The 21,891-nt window shown below is 41.5% G+C and overlaps 5 protein-coding genes and 2 long non-coding RNA genes across 9 annotated transcripts; 5 read left to right on the forward strand and 2 right to left on the reverse strand.

Moving 5' to 3' along the window:
• The first annotated feature begins 1,126 nt into the window (after positions 1–1,126).
• On the forward strand, positions 1,127–1,770 carry LOC105669795 (cuticle protein 12.5-like). Its single transcript, XM_012362925.2, has one exon. The coding sequence runs from the start codon at positions 1,193–1,195 to the stop codon at positions 1,511–1,513; it is 321 nt and encodes a 106-aa protein (XP_012218348.1). The 5' UTR covers positions 1,127–1,192; the 3' UTR covers positions 1,514–1,770.
• A 1,915-nt stretch (positions 1,771–3,685) lies between these two features.
• LOC105669714 (uncharacterized) lies at positions 3,686–5,102 on the forward strand. Its single transcript, XM_067351257.1, has 2 exons — positions 3,686–3,797; positions 4,109–5,102. Exons 1-2 carry the CDS (start codon positions 3,786–3,788, stop codon positions 4,604–4,606), a joined length of 510 nt encoding a protein of 169 aa, XP_067207358.1. The 5' UTR covers positions 3,686–3,785; the 3' UTR covers positions 4,607–5,102.
• A 1,123-nt stretch (positions 5,103–6,225) lies between these two features.
• Positions 6,226–7,823, forward strand: LOC105669796 (uncharacterized). Of its 2 annotated transcripts, none has more exons than XM_012362926.2 (3): positions 6,226–6,385; positions 6,730–6,930; positions 7,585–7,823. In XM_012362926.2, the coding sequence occupies exons 1-3, from the start codon at positions 6,374–6,376 to the stop codon at positions 7,669–7,671; spliced, it is 300 nt and encodes a 99-aa protein (XP_012218349.1). In that variant the 5' UTR covers positions 6,226–6,373; the 3' UTR covers positions 7,672–7,823. The 2 variants fall into 2 exon arrangements, with proteins under 2 accessions (XP_012218349.1, XP_067207360.1); XM_067351259.1 differs by having other exon boundaries at positions 6,289–6,385; positions 6,709–6,930.
• Positions 7,824–10,898: 3,075 nt separating this feature from the next.
• Positions 10,899–19,334, forward strand: LOC105669790 (uncharacterized). 2 transcript variants are annotated; one of them, XM_067351226.1, is made up of 7 exons: positions 10,899–11,023; positions 13,353–13,632; positions 13,775–13,945; positions 14,183–15,316; positions 17,061–17,223; positions 17,694–18,051; positions 18,463–19,334. In XM_067351226.1, the coding sequence occupies exons 2-7, from the start codon at positions 13,354–13,356 to the stop codon at positions 18,821–18,823; spliced, it is 2,466 nt and encodes an 821-aa protein (XP_067207327.1). In that variant the 5' UTR covers positions 10,899–11,023; position 13,353; the 3' UTR covers positions 18,824–19,334. The 2 variants fall into 2 exon arrangements, with proteins under 2 accessions (XP_067207327.1, XP_067207328.1); XM_067351227.1 differs by lacking the exon at positions 10,899–11,023 and adding an exon at positions 16,045–16,794 and having other exon boundaries at positions 12,573–13,632.
• LOC105669800 (uncharacterized) lies at positions 18,778–19,932 on the reverse strand. Its single transcript, XR_001100328.2, has 3 exons — positions 19,806–19,932; positions 19,330–19,416; positions 18,778–18,813 (listed from the first exon to the last, which is right to left on the reverse strand). It is a non-coding gene; the product is annotated as an uncharacterized lncRNA (long non-coding RNA).
• A 68-nt stretch (positions 19,933–20,000) lies between these two features.
• mRpS34 (mitochondrial ribosomal protein S34) lies at positions 20,001–20,963 on the forward strand. Its single transcript, XM_012362922.2, has 2 exons — positions 20,001–20,402; positions 20,505–20,963. The coding sequence occupies exons 1-2, from the start codon at positions 20,217–20,219 to the stop codon at positions 20,907–20,909; spliced, it is 591 nt and encodes a 196-aa protein (XP_012218345.1). The 5' UTR covers positions 20,001–20,216; the 3' UTR covers positions 20,910–20,963.
• Positions 20,964–21,031: 68 nt separating this feature from the next.
• Positions 21,032–21,306, reverse strand: LOC136998520 (uncharacterized). The gene is made up of 2 exons (XR_010889097.1): positions 21,169–21,306; positions 21,032–21,109 (listed from the first exon to the last, which is right to left on the reverse strand). It is a non-coding gene; the product is annotated as an uncharacterized lncRNA (long non-coding RNA).
• Positions 21,307–21,891: the final 585 nt, after the last annotated feature.

Here is a 21,891-nt window from a genome sequence, read left to right on the forward strand (position 1 = left end):
ATTAACTGCTTGAGAGAAAAATCTAATTACTTATGAATTGTTCTTAATTAATCGCAGATCACATGGGAGCTTTTAAAAACTTCTCTAGTTTCGAGTGCTTTAAAAAAAAAAAAGGGGAGTTGTTGTGCATATACGTTTATTAAAACAACGTACGGGTATTTCGTAGAATAAAACCGCCGAGAAAAGCCCGCGAGCAAGGCGACCCAGCTCGTAAATCGTTGCAATGCATAAAATGGGGTAAAGTACAAAGAGGAAGAGGAGCGTTGCCTTCTAAACGACCAAAGTCAGGGCAAACAACCTGAGAGAGCGTCCTTTGCGCTAACGGGTTAACCATTTTAATTGAAACTCCGCCGCTTTAACGGCCCGCACGTACTTTAATTGCTCAAATATTGTTAACGAGGTGCATTTTAGACACTAGATATAATAAATTAACGTAACGACAAAGCACAATTCAATAACGAAATTGCTTGTAAGCTTCTTAACGTGCATCAGCAATTAAGCAATTATCAATGTCATATCTCGGTATCAACAGAATCAATCAGGGAAGTGGCAGTCCGCTCCGACTATCGCTGTCGCCCGAGGCGTTTCGAGCTCGTATTTTCGGCCCGTCGACCAACCCGAAAGCTAGCAGGTACACATAATAAATCGTTTAATAATTATACGCGTTCGTGCCTGACGCGCCACTTGTAGCCACCATCGAGAGTTTGATGATCGATAGCTGAGGCTATGTCATTGAACCTCCGTTTACGTTTGTATGATACCTGCGCTCGCACAAAGAGCGCCCGGAGATAAGGTCGTCGATGATCACGGCCGCCCTTTCGAACATAATCGCGTCCTTCTCGGCGAAATAAAACGATGATCGACAACCGAGCCTCCGCCGAGGCTGCGTCCGCGCGCGCGCGCGCGAGGGCACCGGCGATATTTCGAACCACACACGCGATCGGCAGAGGCGGTGAAGGGTCGGCAGTCCTTGGCAGTGCTCCTTTAGCAAGCAAGCGCACAACAAAAAACGAACATCGGAACGATGCGAGACGCGAGGAATAAGGAACCGCCGGGTGCCTGGTGCCGGCCGTCGAGAGAGGTGGGAGAGGTCAGTCCCGGCGAATATAAGGGGTCCTAAACGCCGCATCCAGGCATCATTCGCTCTTCAGCACTCCGCCGAAGTACGAAGCGCATTTCTTCACCCGCCACCATGTTCAAGCTCGTCGCACTCTTCGCCCTGCTGGCCTGCGCCACCGCCGCACCCGGCTACCTGGCGGCGCCCGCTCTTCACGCGCCGGTCGTCGCGGCACCCGCGGTAGCGGTTGCCCACTCCGTCCCGCTCGCCACCAGCTACGCCAATACCTACAAAGTGTCCTTGAAGAGCCCGCTGGTTGCCCCGGTCGCCTACACCGCGCCAGTTGCCTACGCCGCGCCGGTCGTCAAAGCCGCGCCAGTCGTCGCCGCCCATCCCGTCGTCGCTCATGCACCGTTCGCCTATGCCGCCCACGCTCCAGTCGTCGCTCTTCACTAAGGGGGACCCTCTCTAGCCACCCGTCTCTCGCGACGACCGACGTGCCGACGACGAACCCGGTGACCTCGTCGACCAGCCGGATGCGTGACGACGATGGTTTATCGCAACGACCGGTCAGTCGACAGACTCCGAAACCATCCAACGATCAGACAGCAAATCCACCGAAGACCTTGATTAAACCTGTACCAGCCAGCTCGCGTATGGTCGAACGACCGATCGCTACGATTGATCAATAAAATTATCATTTTCTGCCTTTACTTAAACGTGCCCTGCGTTCATTTCTTCCTCATTAATCCCTCGTTTCGTAAAACTTACGACCTTGCGAGAATTTATTTCTATTTTCGGATATTAAAATTTTCAAGTCTTCCTTTGCGCTGCGCTTTATCAAAAAAAAAAACTTTAGGATACTCGCTGAGAAATATATGTTATCGCGAAAAAAGGAGAGAGGAAGCGATTATATCGCAAATTCTAATGATTACTTCGTTGGATTTTCACCCCGTCGATGTCTAATCGCGAGGGATTAATTCCTCCGCATCGCGCATCACTCGGGGCTTACCGAGGATCGCAGATTTTTCCACGCTCGCTCGTTCGCTCGCGCTCGCCCGCTCCCGAAGAATTCGAACTTTTTCCTCGCACGAGCGATCGGCAAACACGGAGCGCCGTGATCACGGGACGATCTCGTTCTTATACTTTTTTATTTGGATACACAACCCGCGCGCGCCACGCCCGCGTAGTACGTCCACCTACCTATATCCGTTTACGTGAGGCTTTTCTCAAAATAGGATTTGGAACGACTCGATGAAAAGTGTTTACCGACTTGGCGATCAACGGTTGTTTGAGTTTCAGCTTTAGCCTCCTCCCCTTTCGCCCCCTGCCCCCTTCTCGACACACTCGCGAGCGAAACTTCGCCGCGCGTCGTCGGGTCACGTATTGAATATATTTACAGGAAACATACAAACCCGCCCATGCACTTTTCACGAACCTAACTCGCTAAATTCTTTACGGGAGCTTTACGAAAGTCCCTGCGCACGAAAGAAAGAAAGAGAGAGAGAGAGAGAGAGAGAGAGAAGTGTCTGGCGAATTATTCAATATCTCGCACCTCGCGAAGAAAAGTGTAGATGCATCTGTACATATACGTTGCTAGATACGTAAAGTATCGAATGTGTCAACTGCATGTTTTACGTTAGAAAATAGCTATGTAATTTTATATGAAACAGCTTAAATCTTTGCGAACATTAGATATATGCGATCTTAATTACAAGGAGAGATAAATATTTAAATTATAAAAAAAAAAAAATGTAAACATTACGAGCCTCATTTTCGTCTTAATAAAATTAATCGTTAATATCTTTGATGAAAGCGAGGAAGCTAGCCACTCAACTAATTTTTAATTCCATCCAGAATGTAATATTATTCTCTTTTTCGTTGCGACACGGCCTTTTGTCGGATTCGCCTTCTTTAATTTCATACACCTACAAAAATGAATAAATGAGATCGTTAAGATTAAGCGCGTTTTCGACCGTAATTTCACGCGCGAGCGCTTTTTGTGCGTCCTCTTCGGGGAGCACCACTCTTGCTTCTGTGGCGTAAGTGCTTATTGTTACCAGGAGGTGAAGAGTAAAAGTAAAGTCTCGAGATCGCGAGAGGTAGCCCCTTTGTTCGACCGTCAAGTATACCCCACAAACTCATGGCGATGACAAAAAGCTTAACGTTTTCAAGACCAACGAGCAAGAACGTAATCCGTAACATCCTTCATCCGCCACGATTTTCGTAATACACCGCCAGTTTGTTTCACAATTCCAATTTCCACCGCATATTCAAAGTTACTTCTACTTGTCCTTGCCTTAAATTATATTATTACATAATCTCCAATGTTTATTTGCAATGCTCTTGAGATTTGTAGGTTTCTATTTGATATTCTTATTTTCAGAAGAATAATACTGAAGTAGAAAACATTTCTAAGACATAATTTTCGGAATTCACATATCTCGACTCTCGAGAATCCTTCATATTTTATGCAAATAAGAAATACGTTCGCAGGATATTTTACACACGTACATATTTTCAGACAAGAACGTGGATGCCTTCGGTGCATTGAATATTCCCCGACATCCGTGAAACTATAGACCGGCAGAGCGTTGAGCTCTTATTGCACGGACCTTGAAGGTCTCCCGAAGATAACGGAAGTACTCTCCTATATAAGCACGCGTAGACTCACGTGTGTGCAGATCGGTCCCAGGTTCTGATCATAAAGTAACGAAAGCCCATCGTCATGCTTAAGTTGGTAAGACCCGTGTTTTTCCTCGCATTGTTCTTTAAATATTCATCATTCGCAATCAAAACGGAAGTTCTCTCAAGTTCATATAAATTGTATAGCGCTTGAAAAATATATACGTTTCTTAATTGGAGAATTAAGTTCTATCAATTATCAAGCTGGCAAACGTTATTCTAAGCACACTTTGACAACAGAACGTCCCGCTATTCGATCCGCTGAGAAATCGGGAAACTGTCAGAAAGTATTAACCCCGGCGGCGTTCCATTCTTCTCCGAAAACACTCGAAAGTTTCATATCCGCGGCAATCGTTCTTTTCGCAGGTGGTTGTTTCCGTGCTGGCGAGCATCGTCTCCGTGCAATGTGGAACTATTCTTGCTCCCGCCGTCGGCAGGCTCGTCTCCGAAAAGGTCATCGAGGCTCACGGTAACAGCGTGGTGCACGCGTCGGCGCCCTTGGTGGCTGCCGTGGCGCAGCCCGCGTTCCTCAAGCACGCGGACGTAGCGCTGGTGCAGCATCCGGTCGTCGAGATCGCGCAGCCGTTGACGAAGGCCGCCCTGGTCGCCGAGAGGACGATCGAGGCCCACGGGCATCAAGTGATCCACAATGCCCAGCCGCTGATCGGGGTGGCGAAACCACCTATTCAGTCGCACGTTGCGATACCCACGCTCGCCGCTCGCGGATTAGCGTATCCTCATCACTACGCGCCCATCTACTACTCGGCGTATCCTCATCAGCTGGTCGCCGAAAAAACCGTGTCCAGTTACGGACATAGCATTCAACATCTCGCCGGCCCAACGAAGACCTTAAGACTCGTGTGACTTTAAAGAGCGTGTCTGAATTTTTTTACAACTCGACAAAATCTAAAACATTTCTTTCGTACAGAAATATTAAAAACTTATTTGAGAATATCTTATTCAAAATTGAAGAATCGATCTTCTTCTTTTTTTTTTGGTAAAAAGCAGGCATTCGTAAATTTCGTAAATGTGAATTATCGATCTTCATTGTATGCTCTCTAAAGTTAAAGGATCATCCATCATCATCGGTCTTTGGCATTCGAAAAATTGCTCATCCGAAACCGTCACCGTCGTTCCCGATCATCCTCACGGTCGACGTCGCCCTCATAGATCACTCCGAGGACTAATCCTAAGTTCGGGAATGCTCGCACGATGAAGCACGTCGTGACGCGACGAGTGTGTCGAAACCGGCAGTCTTTGGCCTGGGAAAGAGGCCGGGCCGACCACGTTTGCGAATATTTGTCGAAAGACATTGGCTATACTCAATGTAAATTTCTTAATAAATCTTCATGCATTTTTACGTCTGAGCCGTACACTTGACACTTGAATAAGTAGAATACCTACAAAGATTACTCCCTGTCGTACCCAACTCACTCTTTCATCCACGATTCTTTAGAATTATTATAGTTTTTATTATCTCTCTCTCTCTCTCTCTCGCACCTGGAGTCGCTTGCACAATTAGGATCTGCGCAAAACAATTCTGCCAGCGCATTTGTCACGCTTCGACGCTATAAATATCCGCGATACCAATTGTCGGATGCGCGACCGCCTCGGAGGAGCGATCGCGCTCGCATCCTCAAGGTCTCGGGTGAACGAACCGCGGGGTATTGCTAATGACCTCGGTATCCCCGGGTCGACGGAGCGCCGTACGGCGAGCCTCCGATCGTGCGTGTGGTGAGGTATCCGTAGAGTCGCGTAGTCCAACGAGAGAACCTTCTCGCGTCTCCCTTTCTTAAATCACGTCCTACACCGCGAGCGCCGGGCGCGTGCATGTACGCGCGGACACGTACACGCGGCGGAGAAAATACCCGGCGAGAGAATTACAGTGTAGAACGTACGTGCCGCGACCGAGAGACGTGGATCGATAATTGAAAAATGCGAAGTCGAAGGGCTTTTGCGCCGGGATTGTTTCTTGAAATAGAAAGAAGTAGAAATGGGGAGTAATGGAAGAAACGTTTCATGGGACGAAGCATTTTTCTTATCGATGCACTGCATCGCCCTGCACGTTTTTACACGCTCTATATTTAACGGAATGCGATGCCAGCGAAATGACAATGGCGCCGATATTGTTTCCACGCCGCTAAAGCTCACGCGCTAATGAATATTCCTTGTTCCAGAAAATAATCGCAACGAGATTCGCCCCCTATCATCCATTATTTTGCAGCGATAATTTCGCGATTTATCAATATTTGATGAAAGAATTCTCTTATGGATTAGACTCAGTTGCAGCAGCATTAATTAATTCCAGCTCTCATTAAAGCAATCCTGTTTCTCTGCCTGTGTATCATAAATTATAGTTAATCTAGGAGTGGATATAATGCAAACGGTCGGTGCACATCCCGGCTCCGGGATGCATATCGCGCGCTGCAACCGCAACCTTGTCCGTCCCTGAGACCGAGGGAGGAATGCGGCGGTACAGCAGTTAGGAACTTTTGTAGTACCGGACGAGTCTACTTTTTACAGCATCTCCCGAGACCTCTATAAGTACGAGGAGACCAAGCTGGTGCGCGCACTACCACAGAGTACATCATTCCCGAGTGCATACGCGTAGAATCCTCGCTCCAAGTCGTCATGCTGCGATTCGTAAGTAAAACCAACGTTTGCCCGTGAAGTGCAATCCGCGATAAATCTTTCCAAAATTTAATTAAACCGCGACGGAGCTGACGCGAATATAATTTTCACGCTTGCATGTACACGCGGCGTTCCTCGCGCATGTTTCGATTATTCGAATCCATTGTCCGGAAGTGCATCGCGCTCAACGCCGTTAGGCGCGGCAAGTGTTTTCCCGGTATTTGCGTCACGTAGACTCATTTGCTTCGCGCGGTTCAACGGTTACTTATATTCGCCGACGTGCCGTGCGCGACCAAGTTTTCCAATTTAAATAAAAGTAAGCTTTTTCACGGCAGACGCGCGACGATTACTTGCAGATCCTCCTCAGTCTGGTTCTCGCCGGTCTGGCGTGGTCCGCACCCACGTCGGTCCCGGTGGCAATCCCGAAATCGCTCGCCCTCGTCACCGATCTCAAGACTCCGGCATCAACCACCAAGCTCGCCCCCCTCGTCGCACCGGTCGGCACCCCGGTGTTCGCACCGCTTTCACGCCTCGCATACGCGCCCGTTCTGCCGCAAGTAAGTACCGAAAGTTGAAATGCAAATTTTCCCAACATCGTGTTCCGTTAAATGTTTGAAATTTGATTCATGTGGACGGATAAAGCAGCGGATTAGAGAATATTTTATAGAGTGAATTACGGATAGCTTTAATTTGAAACTCAAACATTCGTAAATCTACATTTCAAGTTATACATTTAACAGAAAAAAATACTGCAAAAATCAAAGCGCAGATTTATCACAAAAAACTTTTTATTACAAATCAGTACAGAATAATGATAAGAAACGTTTCAGCCCCATTTTTTGGGCTCTCCTCAGTCTGGCCGGATTGTAATCGGTAATAATAATCACATGTAAACAATATGCGGCTATGTTTACACGTGATCACTATTATCGGTTACAATTCGATCAGGAGAGCCTAAAAATTGGGCTAAAATGTTTCTAAATCTGTATTATTATTCTGTGTTGATTTGTAATAAAAATTTTTTGCATCTCAACACCCGTGCTTTGATTCACATAGCACTATTATACATATATCTACCTACTATATCTTAAATTTGACATATTTTGTATTTAAAATTGATCTTTTTTTTATATTTTAAAATCGCGCGCTATAATAAAATTGCGTCTCCAAGAAATCGAAATAAAATTCTTTATGTTTTTTATCATTATTAGTTATCACCGTACGCTTATTCCGTGCCGATCGCGGAGATCCCGTCGAGTTACTCGATCGAGCAACATGGGTACCATATTACCTACTGACTACAAAGATCATCAGACCGGTAGCCGTCGACCTCAGTGAAGGCGTGTGAAAGTTTGTATAGCAGCTCGCAGCTTGTCTCCTCATCGATAATCATCGTCTATCGTGTAATCTCATCCACGCAAAAAAAAAAAACAATAAGAACTTAGTAAAAGTCGCTGTTTATTATTTCAACCCTCCTTTATTCTCGTCCTCTCCCCATCTTCTTCAACTTCTTGAATAAATTACACAGCTACAATAAATCTTTTTTATCGTTTTTTATGTCAAAGAATGAATTACTAATTATAAATACAGAGAGATAATTTAAGAGGCTTGAGAGCGATAAAAAAAATCCTAAAAATTTTTCCTGAGATGCTTCTTTCCGTTTGTACCATAAAATATCATAGAGAAATTTCTCTTTCTTTTTTCAAGTGAATTATGCACAAGTGCATTATATATGTGTGTGTATAGTTTTTAAATAAAAAATAAGTTTCTTTTGGTTACACTTTTTCAGGAAGTTTAATCGTTAATTTTAATGGGCGATATAAGTAACAAATTAAATTCTTAATGAGATATATTATGAATATTAAATGTAAACAATTATTTTTATTATCGCTATTCGTAACTTTTATTATTAAAATTCAATAATTGATTGTGCAATGAAAATAATTGTATAACATACTTGTGCAGAGTTAATTTGAAAAAGTTTCGCAGGTTCAGAACAAGAAAAGTTTTTCTGTGATATTCCACGATACAATTCCTATTGTAAAATGGATGCAGATAGCAGCGCTGAATAGAAATCGATAGGTGAAAAATGCCACGAAAAATGCCAGAGTGGTCGTTTACAGATTCTTTGCTAAAAAATTTCTCTCAGCTAGTTCGCTCTTTTAAAAACAATATATACTGAGAAATTTTTCTATACAAGTATTTCTGTCATAAGTGACATTTCACATATTTGTGAAGACACTTAACACGCGCTCAAACCGTGCTATTATTACGTGTTTTTATTGTTCGCGTCATTTGTTACAGGCGCAGAAGAAAAAAAAACGCATAAGGAAATCTAAATTAGGTCAAGACAATTCACGCGCCGCTTAATGCGGCGTGATCCGCGGCACAAAATTCCCAATGTTACGAGACCGCGGAAAATCCCTGTTACGCAATGACAAACTGCGCGTGGCGCGTGAAAGGAAATCGACAGCAGAAACACCGCTCCGATCACCGATACGTGACAAGAAAGAGAAGAGTTCTTAAAGGGTTCCCTGTCCCTCCTCCGAGTAATTTCCCCCTGGGACCCGAAATGGAAAACGAAAACTGAAAAAATTCCCACGCAATTCTTCTCAAACTGCGAAATCGCCTCCCTCACGGTGGAAAACTACGAGATTCGATTGGACGAAAAACTCCCGCGAGACCTGAAAAGCGGAAAAGTTCACTGACGCAATCGACCCCTGGAATATACGCGCGAGCACTTTCTCCCGGATCCTGAGAGTCGAACGATCCGCTAGGCATGGATAATTCGGCTCTACGATGCGTTGAGGGGATTCTCAACAGACTCTTTTTCTTATACATATAACGCAATCGCGTTCCGATTGATGGAGATAATATTACAACCGTTTCCCTCAATGAAAAGAAGGCGTCGGTGCCTCGAAATACGCCTCTTCACTTTCTAACACGGCCGATTGAGGGGGAAAATTATTATTCTATATAGAACGCGATGATCCAAACACGAAATCAAGGTCGATGCACTTTGAAATAAAAAGAAAGTATCCAGCCTGATGCGTCCCTTCGGTATGTCTATCTGTGATGTTTTAATTTTATTTCAGAGAGTGACGAGGCGGAAGGATTAGAAGAAAATTCTTTGGACGCAGGCAGTAAGTATTTTTAATGGGTCAGATAGTGCGCTACGACTTGGTTGCTATGAAGAGGAATTTGGGCTAACAACCGGGAATTTATGAAATAATACGATAATAATTTACAATTTACAAGACGTAAAATGTCTTTACGGTAGGCAGTTGCGACACTAATACCACTAATGCCACAGTTTCCTTCAATAAAATCCTGGAAGTTTGCTTACGAGATGACCTTACCGAAATGACCTGAATAGGTAGTAATTTTTACGTAATTTCATTGGTGAAAAACCCAAATGACGTAAGATGGTTTCGTTTATTCACGGAATACACTGCACATTAGGCACAACAGGCGACAGCATTCGTATTGAGCGTTCTTGTCTCTTACGTAATGCCAAATCCGCAGGAAGACCCAGCCCGTGTTCTCAGGAATCGTGTGGCAAATCGATTTTACGAAGGACCACGCGGGTCGACTCGCCTGATGGCGATCTTTCGAAGAAAGCATTTTAATCAAACTGATTTGCATAGAAAATATGGAAATTTTATTGCTATGTTTAATTGTTTCATTCTTAATTATGCGGAATATAAACTGTACGCAATGCGGCATAATTTTTTAAAATGTTCACCCTAAAATATGCGTTCCATTTTTACGCTAATCTTGCTATTATAAATATTATACGGTTTTTTGTATAATTAAGTGACACAATCGATCACGAGGTAATTAAATTGTTAAATACCTAAATGATTTATAATTACTGATATGGTGGACTTCTCATTAGCAATTAAAATTTTCTAAATTAATATTGTAAATATTAAAGTATAATATAGTATATATATATATATATAAGTATAATTTAATAAATCTTGGCTTAATAAAAATCGTATAAGATATACCGATTTTTTTTTCACGATGCAAAATTAATGGTTTATTGAATGTAAAATTCTCTTAAAATTGCGATTTAAATTGCAACCATACATAACCACATTGGAGTTCATTGAACTCTCTGTTTTTTTATATATTTTTCCGATAAAATAAATATTCTAAATTCTATTGAGAGTGGAAACTATAACGAAATATGGTTTCCTGCGTATTGGCAATTGTTTGGCAATTTATATTTATATTAATTAAAAAAAAACAAAATATTACAGCTATAATAGGAAAAAATAAACAGTGTGAGGTGCAATGAACTATATGTTTTGACAAAAACACGAGTGAATGCACGCGCTACTTTGCCCCAATTACGCTTTTTTTTTTCTTTGTTTTACCATCTGCCAAAGAAGCGTCACGAAAACGGATGTCTACTTGTCGAATGACTCACGGATGTACCCCACCGATAGACCGGCCCAGCATCCCCGAAAGGTATATAAGGTACTCGTATATAAGATTCGGAGCGACTTCGGTAAAAGCACAGACAGCTGCGTTGCGCACAGAGAGAAAGTATTCGGGTAGAGAGCGAGAGTGCGAATATAAGACGTGGTCACCGTTCAAGAAAATCAGTCCGTCGCGGGTGCATCCGAAGACAACAATCAGGTATCTATTTTCAAGTAATTAACAATTTAAATTGATATTCTATAAATGGTATTGCCACATGCATTGTTCCTGCAAGAGTAATTTTGCATAATATAAAATAATATAATATAATATAAAATAAATTTTTTTAAATATATAGAAATTATTATAAATTTTTAAAAATTTAACATTGTAAAAAAAAAACTAATAATTAATAAATAACAAATATTGTTTTGTGGATTGCGATTGAAGTTTACGAATTATCTTATTAAATTGAAATTAATTCTATGAAAAGCAAATAATCAATTACAAAATAGTCGAATTCTTGATGTCGTATTTTTAAGTACAAATTGATTGTAAACGTAAATAGTAAAAAAAATAAATGTTAAAGCTTATGTTTGACCATAGAGTGTCTAATGTAGCGGAAATTTCGTTGTTTTTCAGAGGGAAAAATATTTTCCCCTATATTTTATGACGAGCAACAATCGTGACTAGTATTGTTTTTATTGATTATCGATTAGTTAGGTAATGTAATATCCATGTGCACCGCCTTTCGTTCAGCAGCGGTATCGGATATTTTTCCAATGTATTTCTTAGACAGATTTACGTTTTATAAAAGATAAAATATGCTTTGTCGAAATTAGAAGTGAAAAGACATCGCCTACGTTGCGCTCTATCTGTGAAATATAAAAACTTTCTCCTTTTTAAATATACCGCCTCTGCTTTATTCACATTCAGATTCGTGGTTTCCTCAAGCATATCTGACCTACTATTGTATGCTAAAATTGCACACAAATTATCCTACATTCTGTCGTGAATATTTAACAGGAAGATATCATTAGTTGCGATCAATTTTTATTTCGGTAGCTAATTTAAAGAATAATTTAAAAAAGGAACACACAAAAGATTTGATTTCATTTTTAAATTTAAACTATTCTTATATTTCGTGAACCTTGCGTTATTGTAAAAAAAATCGAGCGAAAAATAAAAAGCAAAATCCATGATTCAGCTTCGAGTAATGAAAACTCGCATAATAAAAGCGTAAAACTATAAAAGATTCAAATAGTCGTAAAATTTTTAATAAGTTAAGCAATTTCAGGCGATACACTTGTTTTTCTATTGCTAATTTACTTTAAGATAATTGAATCATAATAATATAAAAATAATAAAAAAGAAATCACTTGAGGATTGTTAACGAGAATATAAGTCAATCGCGTCGCTCGCGACTGTAATGTCACAAAGGTTTCGTCATACGAAAGACAAAGAGTACTAAATATACAGAAACTTACGACTGTCAGGTGAGAAGTAAAAAAATTAGAAGTGTCCGCGCGTACGCGACACGTAATCGACTTTCACTGTCGTAGGCGGTAAATGAAAGACGTGTCGTGTGACACGTTATGCACGTATTTCTCCGAATATAAATCGCTTCTCATCTAACCAGCATATTAATCGCAAAATGTTAGATAGTGCACAAAAACACTTTATCCGATTTGAAATTTAAATCAACCGGCCCGGACGAACGTCAGGCCGCATTCGTTACGCAATTGCTGCCACCGAGTCGACAGAGTGATTTCGAAAAGAATAATAATTCGAGAGATGTGCTCGGTGGCGTCCAGAGACGTCACCATTGTACAAACCGGTTAAACGACTTTCACCCAACTTCCTCTCGCTTTCGTTAAGGTCCCTCTTAGCTTAATTACACACACGCGTCTTCGCTTCACGCAAGACAGTCTTAGCCGGCACGATTGCTGGAAACTGATATGCACACGTGGATGAGTAAGAATGCTATTCCGGTAGGCAATAAAACTCCTCGCCTTTCGGAACAATGGGAGACATTGAATTAATGCAGAAGAATGAATAATTGCACGAAATGCTAAAGACATGTCTTTCCCGCACAAAGACTGATCTTGACCTCGAGTAGCTATGTCGCGATCGTCATGGACAACAAAATTGAACGGAGAAAGGAGAAATGCACTTTCACGTGGATCTGTGACCTGGTACTCGCGGAGAAATTGCCGAGAGATCTTTGAAACAGTCGTAAAATAGAAAATTCCGAGTCAAAATAAGATTAGAATAATACACTAAACAGTGCGAAAAAAATAGCAGAATAAAATTATGTCAAGCACATTAAATAAAGTTATGATGATGGATTATAAGATTGTTTTATATTAAAAAATAAATTCTAACACCAGATTAAATAACAAAAAAAAAAAAAAAAAATGATAAAGTAGAATATAATTCGGTTAAATTTGATTAAATACGATAAGATTGTTAAGCTTTCTGCTTTACTTTTCATTTGCAGTTACGAGATTAAGAAGATGGTTAGACCTCTCGTGTTTTTCTGTTATAGGATGAAGACGCAATTCATCCTGATAGCTTGCTTGACAATAGCGGGACGAGCACTTAGTACTCAAGTATACGAAACTCCAAGTGACTCTCCTCAACAACAATGGCAACCGTGGAAGAATCAAGACTCGAATCAAGCCGCGAGTGTGGAACAAGAGAACTATCGTCCCGTTACATTTGAAGGTTCTGACACGCCGAAGGAGTTGCAACAACCATCGACATACAACGCCAATATTCAATCGAGCGCCAGCAGCGTTGCCGAGGTCGTTAATCAGAAGCAATCGGTAAAGATTATCAATATTGTTAAATATTTTCGGCTAGAATTAAATCTCGATAAAATCAAGTTTCAATATTTAATTAAAAACTGAGCATTTTTAAAGTTATTAGATATCCACAACGATATCTACGATATATTTTTAATTATAGATTGAATCCGTAATCGACGACATTCTCGTATCCAATCGGCAGGGTCGCAATCTCGAGGGCTACGGCGAGGTCTACTCTGATTCCAACGTGAAAAATGCCCTTTTGCTTGGCAATGATACGATCGCGCGTACTTATATCAGAGACAAGCTCTGTTCTCTCGGTTTGATGAACGTAAGTACAATCGCTCAATAAGTATAATTCACATAACTATCATGTTTAAAATCATATTTCTTTATATTTTTAATTAAAAACACGGCTTATAGATCATATCGTAAATATAATTAAAAACACAAGTGTAATTAGTGTTCCAAATTTCTTCCTTATTCAACTCACAAATTATAAAAGGCTCGGGAAACTGCAATTTACGCGCTAGTTCACGATATTCACATAATAATATATTTCTTGCAGTGCGATGACGTGGAAGGGCGACGCCCTTATTATTCTCCGCACCGTGACATTCATCCGCACGATGTTATCTACGCGCAACCGGTCACAATCAAGCCCGTGGGTCATCCACTGCCGGCTATCCCCATTGTGAAGCGACCCTACGGCCCGGCGAAACCCGTTCCGCTGCCACCGAGCTTCGGTTCTTCGCTCGGACCCGGCATCTATCCCGGACCCGGCATCTATCCCGGACCTGGACCGTTGAAGCCCCCCCCGCCCAGCTTCATCGGACCCTATCCCGGCTACAAGAAACCCGGCCTGCCACCACCCTTCCTGTCGAAACCCATTTACGAGGACATTGAACCCGATTTCGAGGACAAGTACATAGACAAGAAACAAGTGGTGCTGCATCAGCCGGGCTCGTCGGGCCTTCAGCAACACGTCCATCATCATTACCATCACGGAGACGTCGGTGCGGCCGTCGGCGCCGCGCATAATCCCGTAGTTGCGCCCGTGTTCGGCGGCAACGGACTTGGCAATTACGGATACGGAAACGGCGGAACGTACGGCGCCGCGTTCAACGACTTAGATGACTACAAGAAAGCGTTCAAGGTTCAAACGCCCACGTCGAACAGCGGTCCGGCGGCCTTCTCCTCCTCGTCGTCGTTGTCGTCGTCCTCCGGAAAAGATTACGCCAATCGTTATCCCACTTACGAGAGGCCGAACGGCAAGCAGTTCGGCGCTGCCGGACAATACATTTCTAACAATCAGTTTTCGGGGAACGGCGATTATCAATTTAACGGCGCCGACAACAGCTTCGGCTCGACGTCCTACGAGGACTGCGTGTGCGTGCCGTACAATCAGTGCAACACGATCAATCACGCGGGCCGCAAGGACGATCTCTACCTAGCGATCGATCCGCGTAATCTCGACAAGGACATCGATGCGGACACCAACGTCGAGGCGGTGGTCACCGACGGAAACGGCACCATGACCATCGTCCGAGTGCCCAAGGGAGTGAACGCGACCGAGCAGATCGAACAGGCGAAAAACGAGCAGGCGAAGGAAGCGGCCGGCGAAGCTGCTGAAGTTACGAAGCGGAACCGCAGGGACGTCAAGCACGTTAGCGGCAAGAAGGACAAGCAGGAGATACAAGAAGTAAGTCGATTCGAACTGTCTCTCTCGCTTTTCTTGCACGCTCCGAGCGATCGATGTTTAACACTTGGATACATGAAGGATTCTTGGAAATTCTTTCAGCATTTATTTCCTCCTAGTATTTTTAGCGCTTTTTTTTATTCAGTTTTAAAAAAAAGCTATTTATCTATCGATTTTCTCTGCTATTTCAAGTCTACGCAAATCTTCATTAGAAAATCATGCATTCAAGGATTAAAAGAGCGTGAATTATTTAGCTTTAATCGTCGCACCGCGATGCTAAGATAATATTAAAGCTTTTAGATTAATTAAAGATCGGTATATTCGAATAGACACCAAATCGGACTCGATTTAACCTCGTATGTATATAGAATATGCATGCTATTTGTAGCAATTATTAGCGTAACTTCTAACGTATCGCTCAGTTTGACACACTCGGTTGGTCGATTCGTCCTAAACTTAACCGCGCAATTAAGCGTCCGACCTTAGAGACGTTAGATTAGAAGCCATCAAGGCGGAGGACACCGGAACTTGTGCGATCTGGGTCGAACAAACGTTTCTAACAAAGTTCGAGCGAGCGAGCGAGCGGGAAAAAGCGACGTGAAAATCTGTCAGCTATAACGACGTGCGCTAATTCTCCGGAAATACGAACGAGAAAGAAAGAAAAAAAGAGAGAGAGAGAGAGAGAGGGGCAAGCAGAAACGACGTGAATTTGTTCGACTCTCTCGTTGCAGAGACTGACGATAGGGACCGGCAATCTGGACACTTCGAAACTGAACGTGAGGCCGACTTGGGGCATCAGTTTCGGCCTACCGCAGACCGGTGGTGTCGGCCCGATCGCGCCCCACCCTGGTAATCCCCTGGGAATCCCGGGGTACTCGCCGGGCCACGGGCTGGCCGGTGGTGGACAGGGTATAAATCTCGGCCCGGTGTCCGTGAATCCGCTCGTAGCGGTGCAGGTTACCAAAGACGAGTACGGTGAGAAGGTCGTTAAGCCTTACGTAAATCTCCACGTATCGCCGAATCCGGCGCTCGTTCACAAGCTGGGCCATCTGCTGGCCTACAAGAAGCAGAGTTTATACGGCGGACATTACGGCGGATACCCGGGCGTTTACGCTCCTCATTATCACACGCATCACGGGCGACCGATCCCTCATTATCCGTCGCGGCCGCCGTTCTATCCGTCGCACGGTGTCCATCAGCACTATCCGATCCACCATAAACCGCACTATCCGGGCGAGTACTATCCCACCTACAAGGACGACGATTACGGCAACGACTACGACTACTCGGATGACGATTACGCGGACGATTACTATCGGAGCGCTCGCGTGGGGAACGCGACGAAGAGCAGACAGCTCTCGGCGAAGGACACTCCGCGGGGACCGGCTGCCGGCGGTGAGCGGCAGACAAGTGGAAAGATTACCTTCGCGGACAGAAGGAAGCGCGACACGACGACATTTAGCGAAACGAGAACGTCGGAGGTAAGGACGGGTCGGTTGGTCCGCTCGCTTCGCTGAGCCGATTTAACCGTTGTGATAGGTCATAAAGCCGCTGTAAGCGATTAGGCTGTCAACGACAGAGTACCGTGATACGAAGACGCTGCGAACTTACGAACCGAGACTGTCAAACTGAGCGGCAACGCAGTGTTGTACAGTACAGACAAAAGTCGGAAACGATAAGTAGAACTTGTCATCGGGCACGAGTTTTTCTCGCGAGATCGATTTAACCGACTTATTTCTTTCCGCAGAGACAGCTTGGACGTCAGCCGATTTGCGGTTCGCATCACGTCTGCTGCCGACGATCGCACATAATAGGGACACCCCATCGACTTCAATGCGGAGTTAGGAACACACAGGGCATCAATGGGCGTATCAAGACTCCGGTCTACATCGACGGCGACTCTGAATTCGGTACGCGATTTCTTAATGTAATTTACTGAATGGAATTACCAATTGTCAATTATTTAAATTAAAGACAGTATCTTGAGTTAAAAACCTTTTGGAGAACAGCTATGCTTTAAGAATATTGAAATAGAAAAGACTAAAAATGCTACACGCGCCGCGCCGCCGCGCGCGCGCCGCGCGCGCGCATCTCTTCTTTGTTATAATTTCAAGATTAATAATATTTAACAATATACCGTTACTTATTATTGCTAATTTTATGGATACGCGTCGATCTGCTTCAATGAAAATTGTTTAAAAGTTTACGATCTAGTCATCATTATATTATTTAATATTATTAAATTCTAAAATAATTTTTTAAATACATCAAACATTTAATGTATAATTTTATATATTTCTTTACTCATATCAATCGAATATATATTTTTAATATTATATATATTTCAAATTATTATAATAGAAAAATTTATTTAATTTAGGCGAGTACCCGTGGCAAGTGGCTATCCTGAAGAAGGATCCTCAGGAAAGCGTCTACGTTTGCGGAGGAACATTGATCTCACCGCGTCACATCATCACTGCCGCTCACTGCGTGAAGACTCACTCTGGTCGTGATCTTCGTGCACGATTGGGCGAGTGGGATGTGAATCACGACGTCGAGTTCTATCCCTACATTGAACGCGACATCGTCAGCGTATTCGTGCATCCTGATTTCTACGCCGGCACTCTCGCCAATGACCTTGCTATTCTCAAGCTAGATCACGACGTCGATTTTGTAAAGAACCCTCATATTAGTGCCGCCTGTCTGCCGAACCGCCACGACGACTTCATCGGAACAAGGTGCGTTTTACAAAACAAAGTAAATTACGAATATTATTTTTATCACTAATGAATTCAAAATTGATAAATTTCAAGAATTTTAATAACTTTTAAGATCCACATAAGGCTACAGTTGCTAAATGTTGCAACATTATTATATTGATTTCCAAATTTTTCTAAATATGTGTGGTATTGCAACAAATTATATTATCAATGGCATATATTAAAAAAATTAATAGATTTGTCAAACTTAATATCGATAGAATCTTGTCATAAAATACGAACTATCTAACTGATTAAAATCTATTTAAAACGTTGCATTATTAACAGTTAAATGTGATCTTGATAGAAAATTAGATTTATCTAAATAATTTCTAATTATCAGTGCAGTGCGTTGTTATCCAAATGTAATAAATAATCATAATACGGCAGATGCTGGACCACCGGATGGGGCAAGGACGCTTTCGGTGACTATGGCAAATACCAGAACATTCTGAAGGAAGTGGACGTACCTGTAATGAGCAACCGCATATGCGAGGAGCATATGAGAAACACGCGGCTAGGTCCCAGTTTCAATCTGCATAAGGGCTTTATCTGTGCCGGTGGCGAAGAAGGAAAAGATGCATGCAAAGGAGATGGTGGCGGTCCGATGGTCTGTCAACGTCAAGAACACATGGAATTAGCTGGAGTGGTTTCATGGGGCATCGGCTGTGGCCAGGCCGGTGTGCCAGGCGTCTACGTACGCGTTTCTCACTATCTTGATTGGATCAATGATATCATAAACTATAAGTAACAGAAGAATCGGTCTAATTATTAAGAAGTATTTTTCTTAAGATGTAAAAAAAACGATCAAATTTCATTAATTTTCTCAAAATTACATAATTTTCATCATCTAACGTATAAAATTTACTTGATAATGATAGCGCAGAATATATTTTTTCAATTATAATTATATTTATACATATTGTTATATTTATACTAAAATGTTATTTTTATTCTACGAAAATTTTGATGGTTAAGGCAGCAGGCTCAAAACGAAGAGATATTTATTCGGTTACTCAGTTCGGTTATTCATTTTTGTTTATCTAGATTAAGTATTTTTTATTTAAACTCTTAACTTATTGTAAATAGCACATAGGTCTCTAGATTACGTGCCAGGTTAATTTTGTGCGCTTTCGCATCGTTTGTGCATCGGTTGATAAAACATACATATAATTGTGAAGCAGGATTCGAGCATTCGGATCGTCAAGTAATGCATTTTCTTTGCAACAACTCATATTTAATAAATAACTTGCATACCTATATTCCACAATTGTCTTCTTGTTCTCCCGCGTGGCTTTCGCATAACTACGATCTACCGAAAACCATCCAGAACTGCATTCGACACTGTAATTAAAAATTGCAAGAGTAAATATTTGGAGAGATCAAGTAAAATATAAATAATGATAAACATAAAACAATAAACATATCATAAATACAACAAACATAATATTTCCACTTTCTTATTAATGTGTTCAACTAATGTATCTTGATTCATACTTCAAAGAGAGAATACTTTTCCATGCAAAACTAAATACCGCCATTTTGCAATGTCTAGCATTTCTACGAATTATCCTTTTCTAGTCTGAAATTTCTGCATTTTCGAAACGCGAGCTTTACAGATGCCGAAAAGATATGTCAAAGTCGCTTATAATACATACGAAGAATGAGAATACTTCTTAGATGCTTTTCTGACTTTTTCAATATCTTAGACATCTAAAAAGTTATTAATATACCTTTCATAAACCACGAATGTGCGCGTTACTTGCACTATCTGTTATACTACTAAATTTGAAACGGTAAGAACACTCCGAAATATATCGCCGACTTCATACGAGTATGCTCGAAAATATATTCGCGACTATTACCGCCATCTGTGATCTCCTTTGTGATGTAAAAGGGATAGTAAACCTAACCATTCAAAGTTTTTCCTAACCTCTTTTCTAACCTCTACTGTTTTTATTAAATATATGTGATTTTTGTGAGATAGGTGTTGATTTCGATATTGTATCTCACAAATAATTGAAGATAACGTCGCAAAGAAGCGAAACGGTAACTTGCTGTGTAAAATCAATCGTTAGGAAAAAAATCTGTGCGAAATACAAGTGTCAACAAGTTGACGACTGCTCACCGGTTAAACGTACACAATGCCTATAAAGTTCATCGGGCGCACGACAGATTTCAAGGGAAAACCCTTATGGGAGATTTTGGGCAACTTGAAAAACTTCGGCGTCGGAAGGATAGTGATAAGGAATCGTTTTCAGAGATATCCCGAGTCATGTTATATAAAAATACTGAAAGTCGCTGCAATGCCCATGCCCGTAGAGCCTTATGTAAGTATTAAAAGTAGTATCACTGTTAGTTATAAATTTATTTATATCAGATTCTAAGAATCTAATTTGTATTAGATTCTAACATAATTTAATTCTTTTTAGACCGATCGTAAAGTTATGGTACTGGTTGAGAGAGTTTTCCGTGGTTTAAAAAACCCAAAACCTGTACAGTTGGATGCTGTGACCTATAAAGCTGATTACATGTTAATACCGAAAGACCAGGAGCATCTGTACGTTTTAAATACAAAAGTGCCGGAGATGAAAATTCTACCTACGGAAACAGATTTCCCACCGCTACTTTCTCAGTTAATAATGCAACAGATGAAAGCGAAAGATGTTGCAGCACCTGAAGTACCAAAATTGTTTCTTCGGTATAATTTGAATGGAGCGAGCGAGAAGAGTTATAGATTAGCTGAGAAGAATGAAACTCCAACAGTGAAATTGGACTTTGGTCTGGATGACTCTAGTGTTCTTTGCCCAAAGTCAGAAGAGACGTCTTCTAAGTAAGATTATGTATTAACAGATGTTAGTTGGTTTTAAGAATAAATATTTTATAAGTTATTCTTGAAAAGTGATGAATTACTTTAAGAAATTACTTTAAGAAGAAACATGAAGAGACAATGATCAGGTAACTTTTATTATTTGGTTTTATTGGATGTACAACCAAATTCAGAAGTAGAATTATTCATTTTCTCCGCATGAATGACCTATAATTTACACAACAGCTAGTATGTATTATAATTTTCTTGTTTAATTGTATGAATACCTTCCAAAACTGACGCATCTCCTGGACATCCGCTCTTTTTCTCACAAGCCAACCTCGAACGTATCTTTGTATGCGTAAGACAGCCTCTTCTTTGCTCCACAGCCATGATTGTGGATAAATTGATCGAGGACTAGAAAAAGATAAAAGATTATTAAAATTCGTAAGAAATAGCAATATATTTTTTTCTTACTGTGATCTTAGCCACAATTTAAATTCCGGTATATTAAAAACATTCAGCCAAGTACGTGATCTATTCGGATGATACGAGTTTCGATTCCAAAGAATCTCTGCAAGATAATCCAATCCATTGAAAGAGCATTTTTGTGTCTGCAAAGCATAGTGATTTTTTTCTAATATATTCTTTGTGTATTAATGCTAAAAACACATGCTGTAATTATCTGGAAAATTGTAGAATAGTAATATTCTACTTCGAGGGCATTTCGGCGATCAGCTTCGCGTAACATCTCCTCCATTGCATTTAATAAAGCTGGGAATATATTTTTGTTTAAATAATCTGGGACACTTTCATTGGATGAATTCATCGTTTCGTTTGGTTATAAAATATTTTACGTCTATAAAGCGAATATAGACGCAAAATCAATGCAGATTATTAAACTCGAAATATAAAATCTGCTTGTCAACCTCAACAAATGTTAAAAGCAGAATTAACAATGTTGAATTGCAGAAAATTAAATAAAGTTCTTTTTGCTAACTCTATGAGAT

Source organism: Linepithema humile, chromosome 3, assembly GCF_040581485.1.
Source record: "Linepithema humile isolate Giens D197 chromosome 3, Lhum_UNIL_v1.0, whole genome shotgun sequence".
Classification (NCBI taxonomy): domain Eukaryota; kingdom Metazoa; phylum Arthropoda; class Insecta; order Hymenoptera; family Formicidae; genus Linepithema; species Linepithema humile.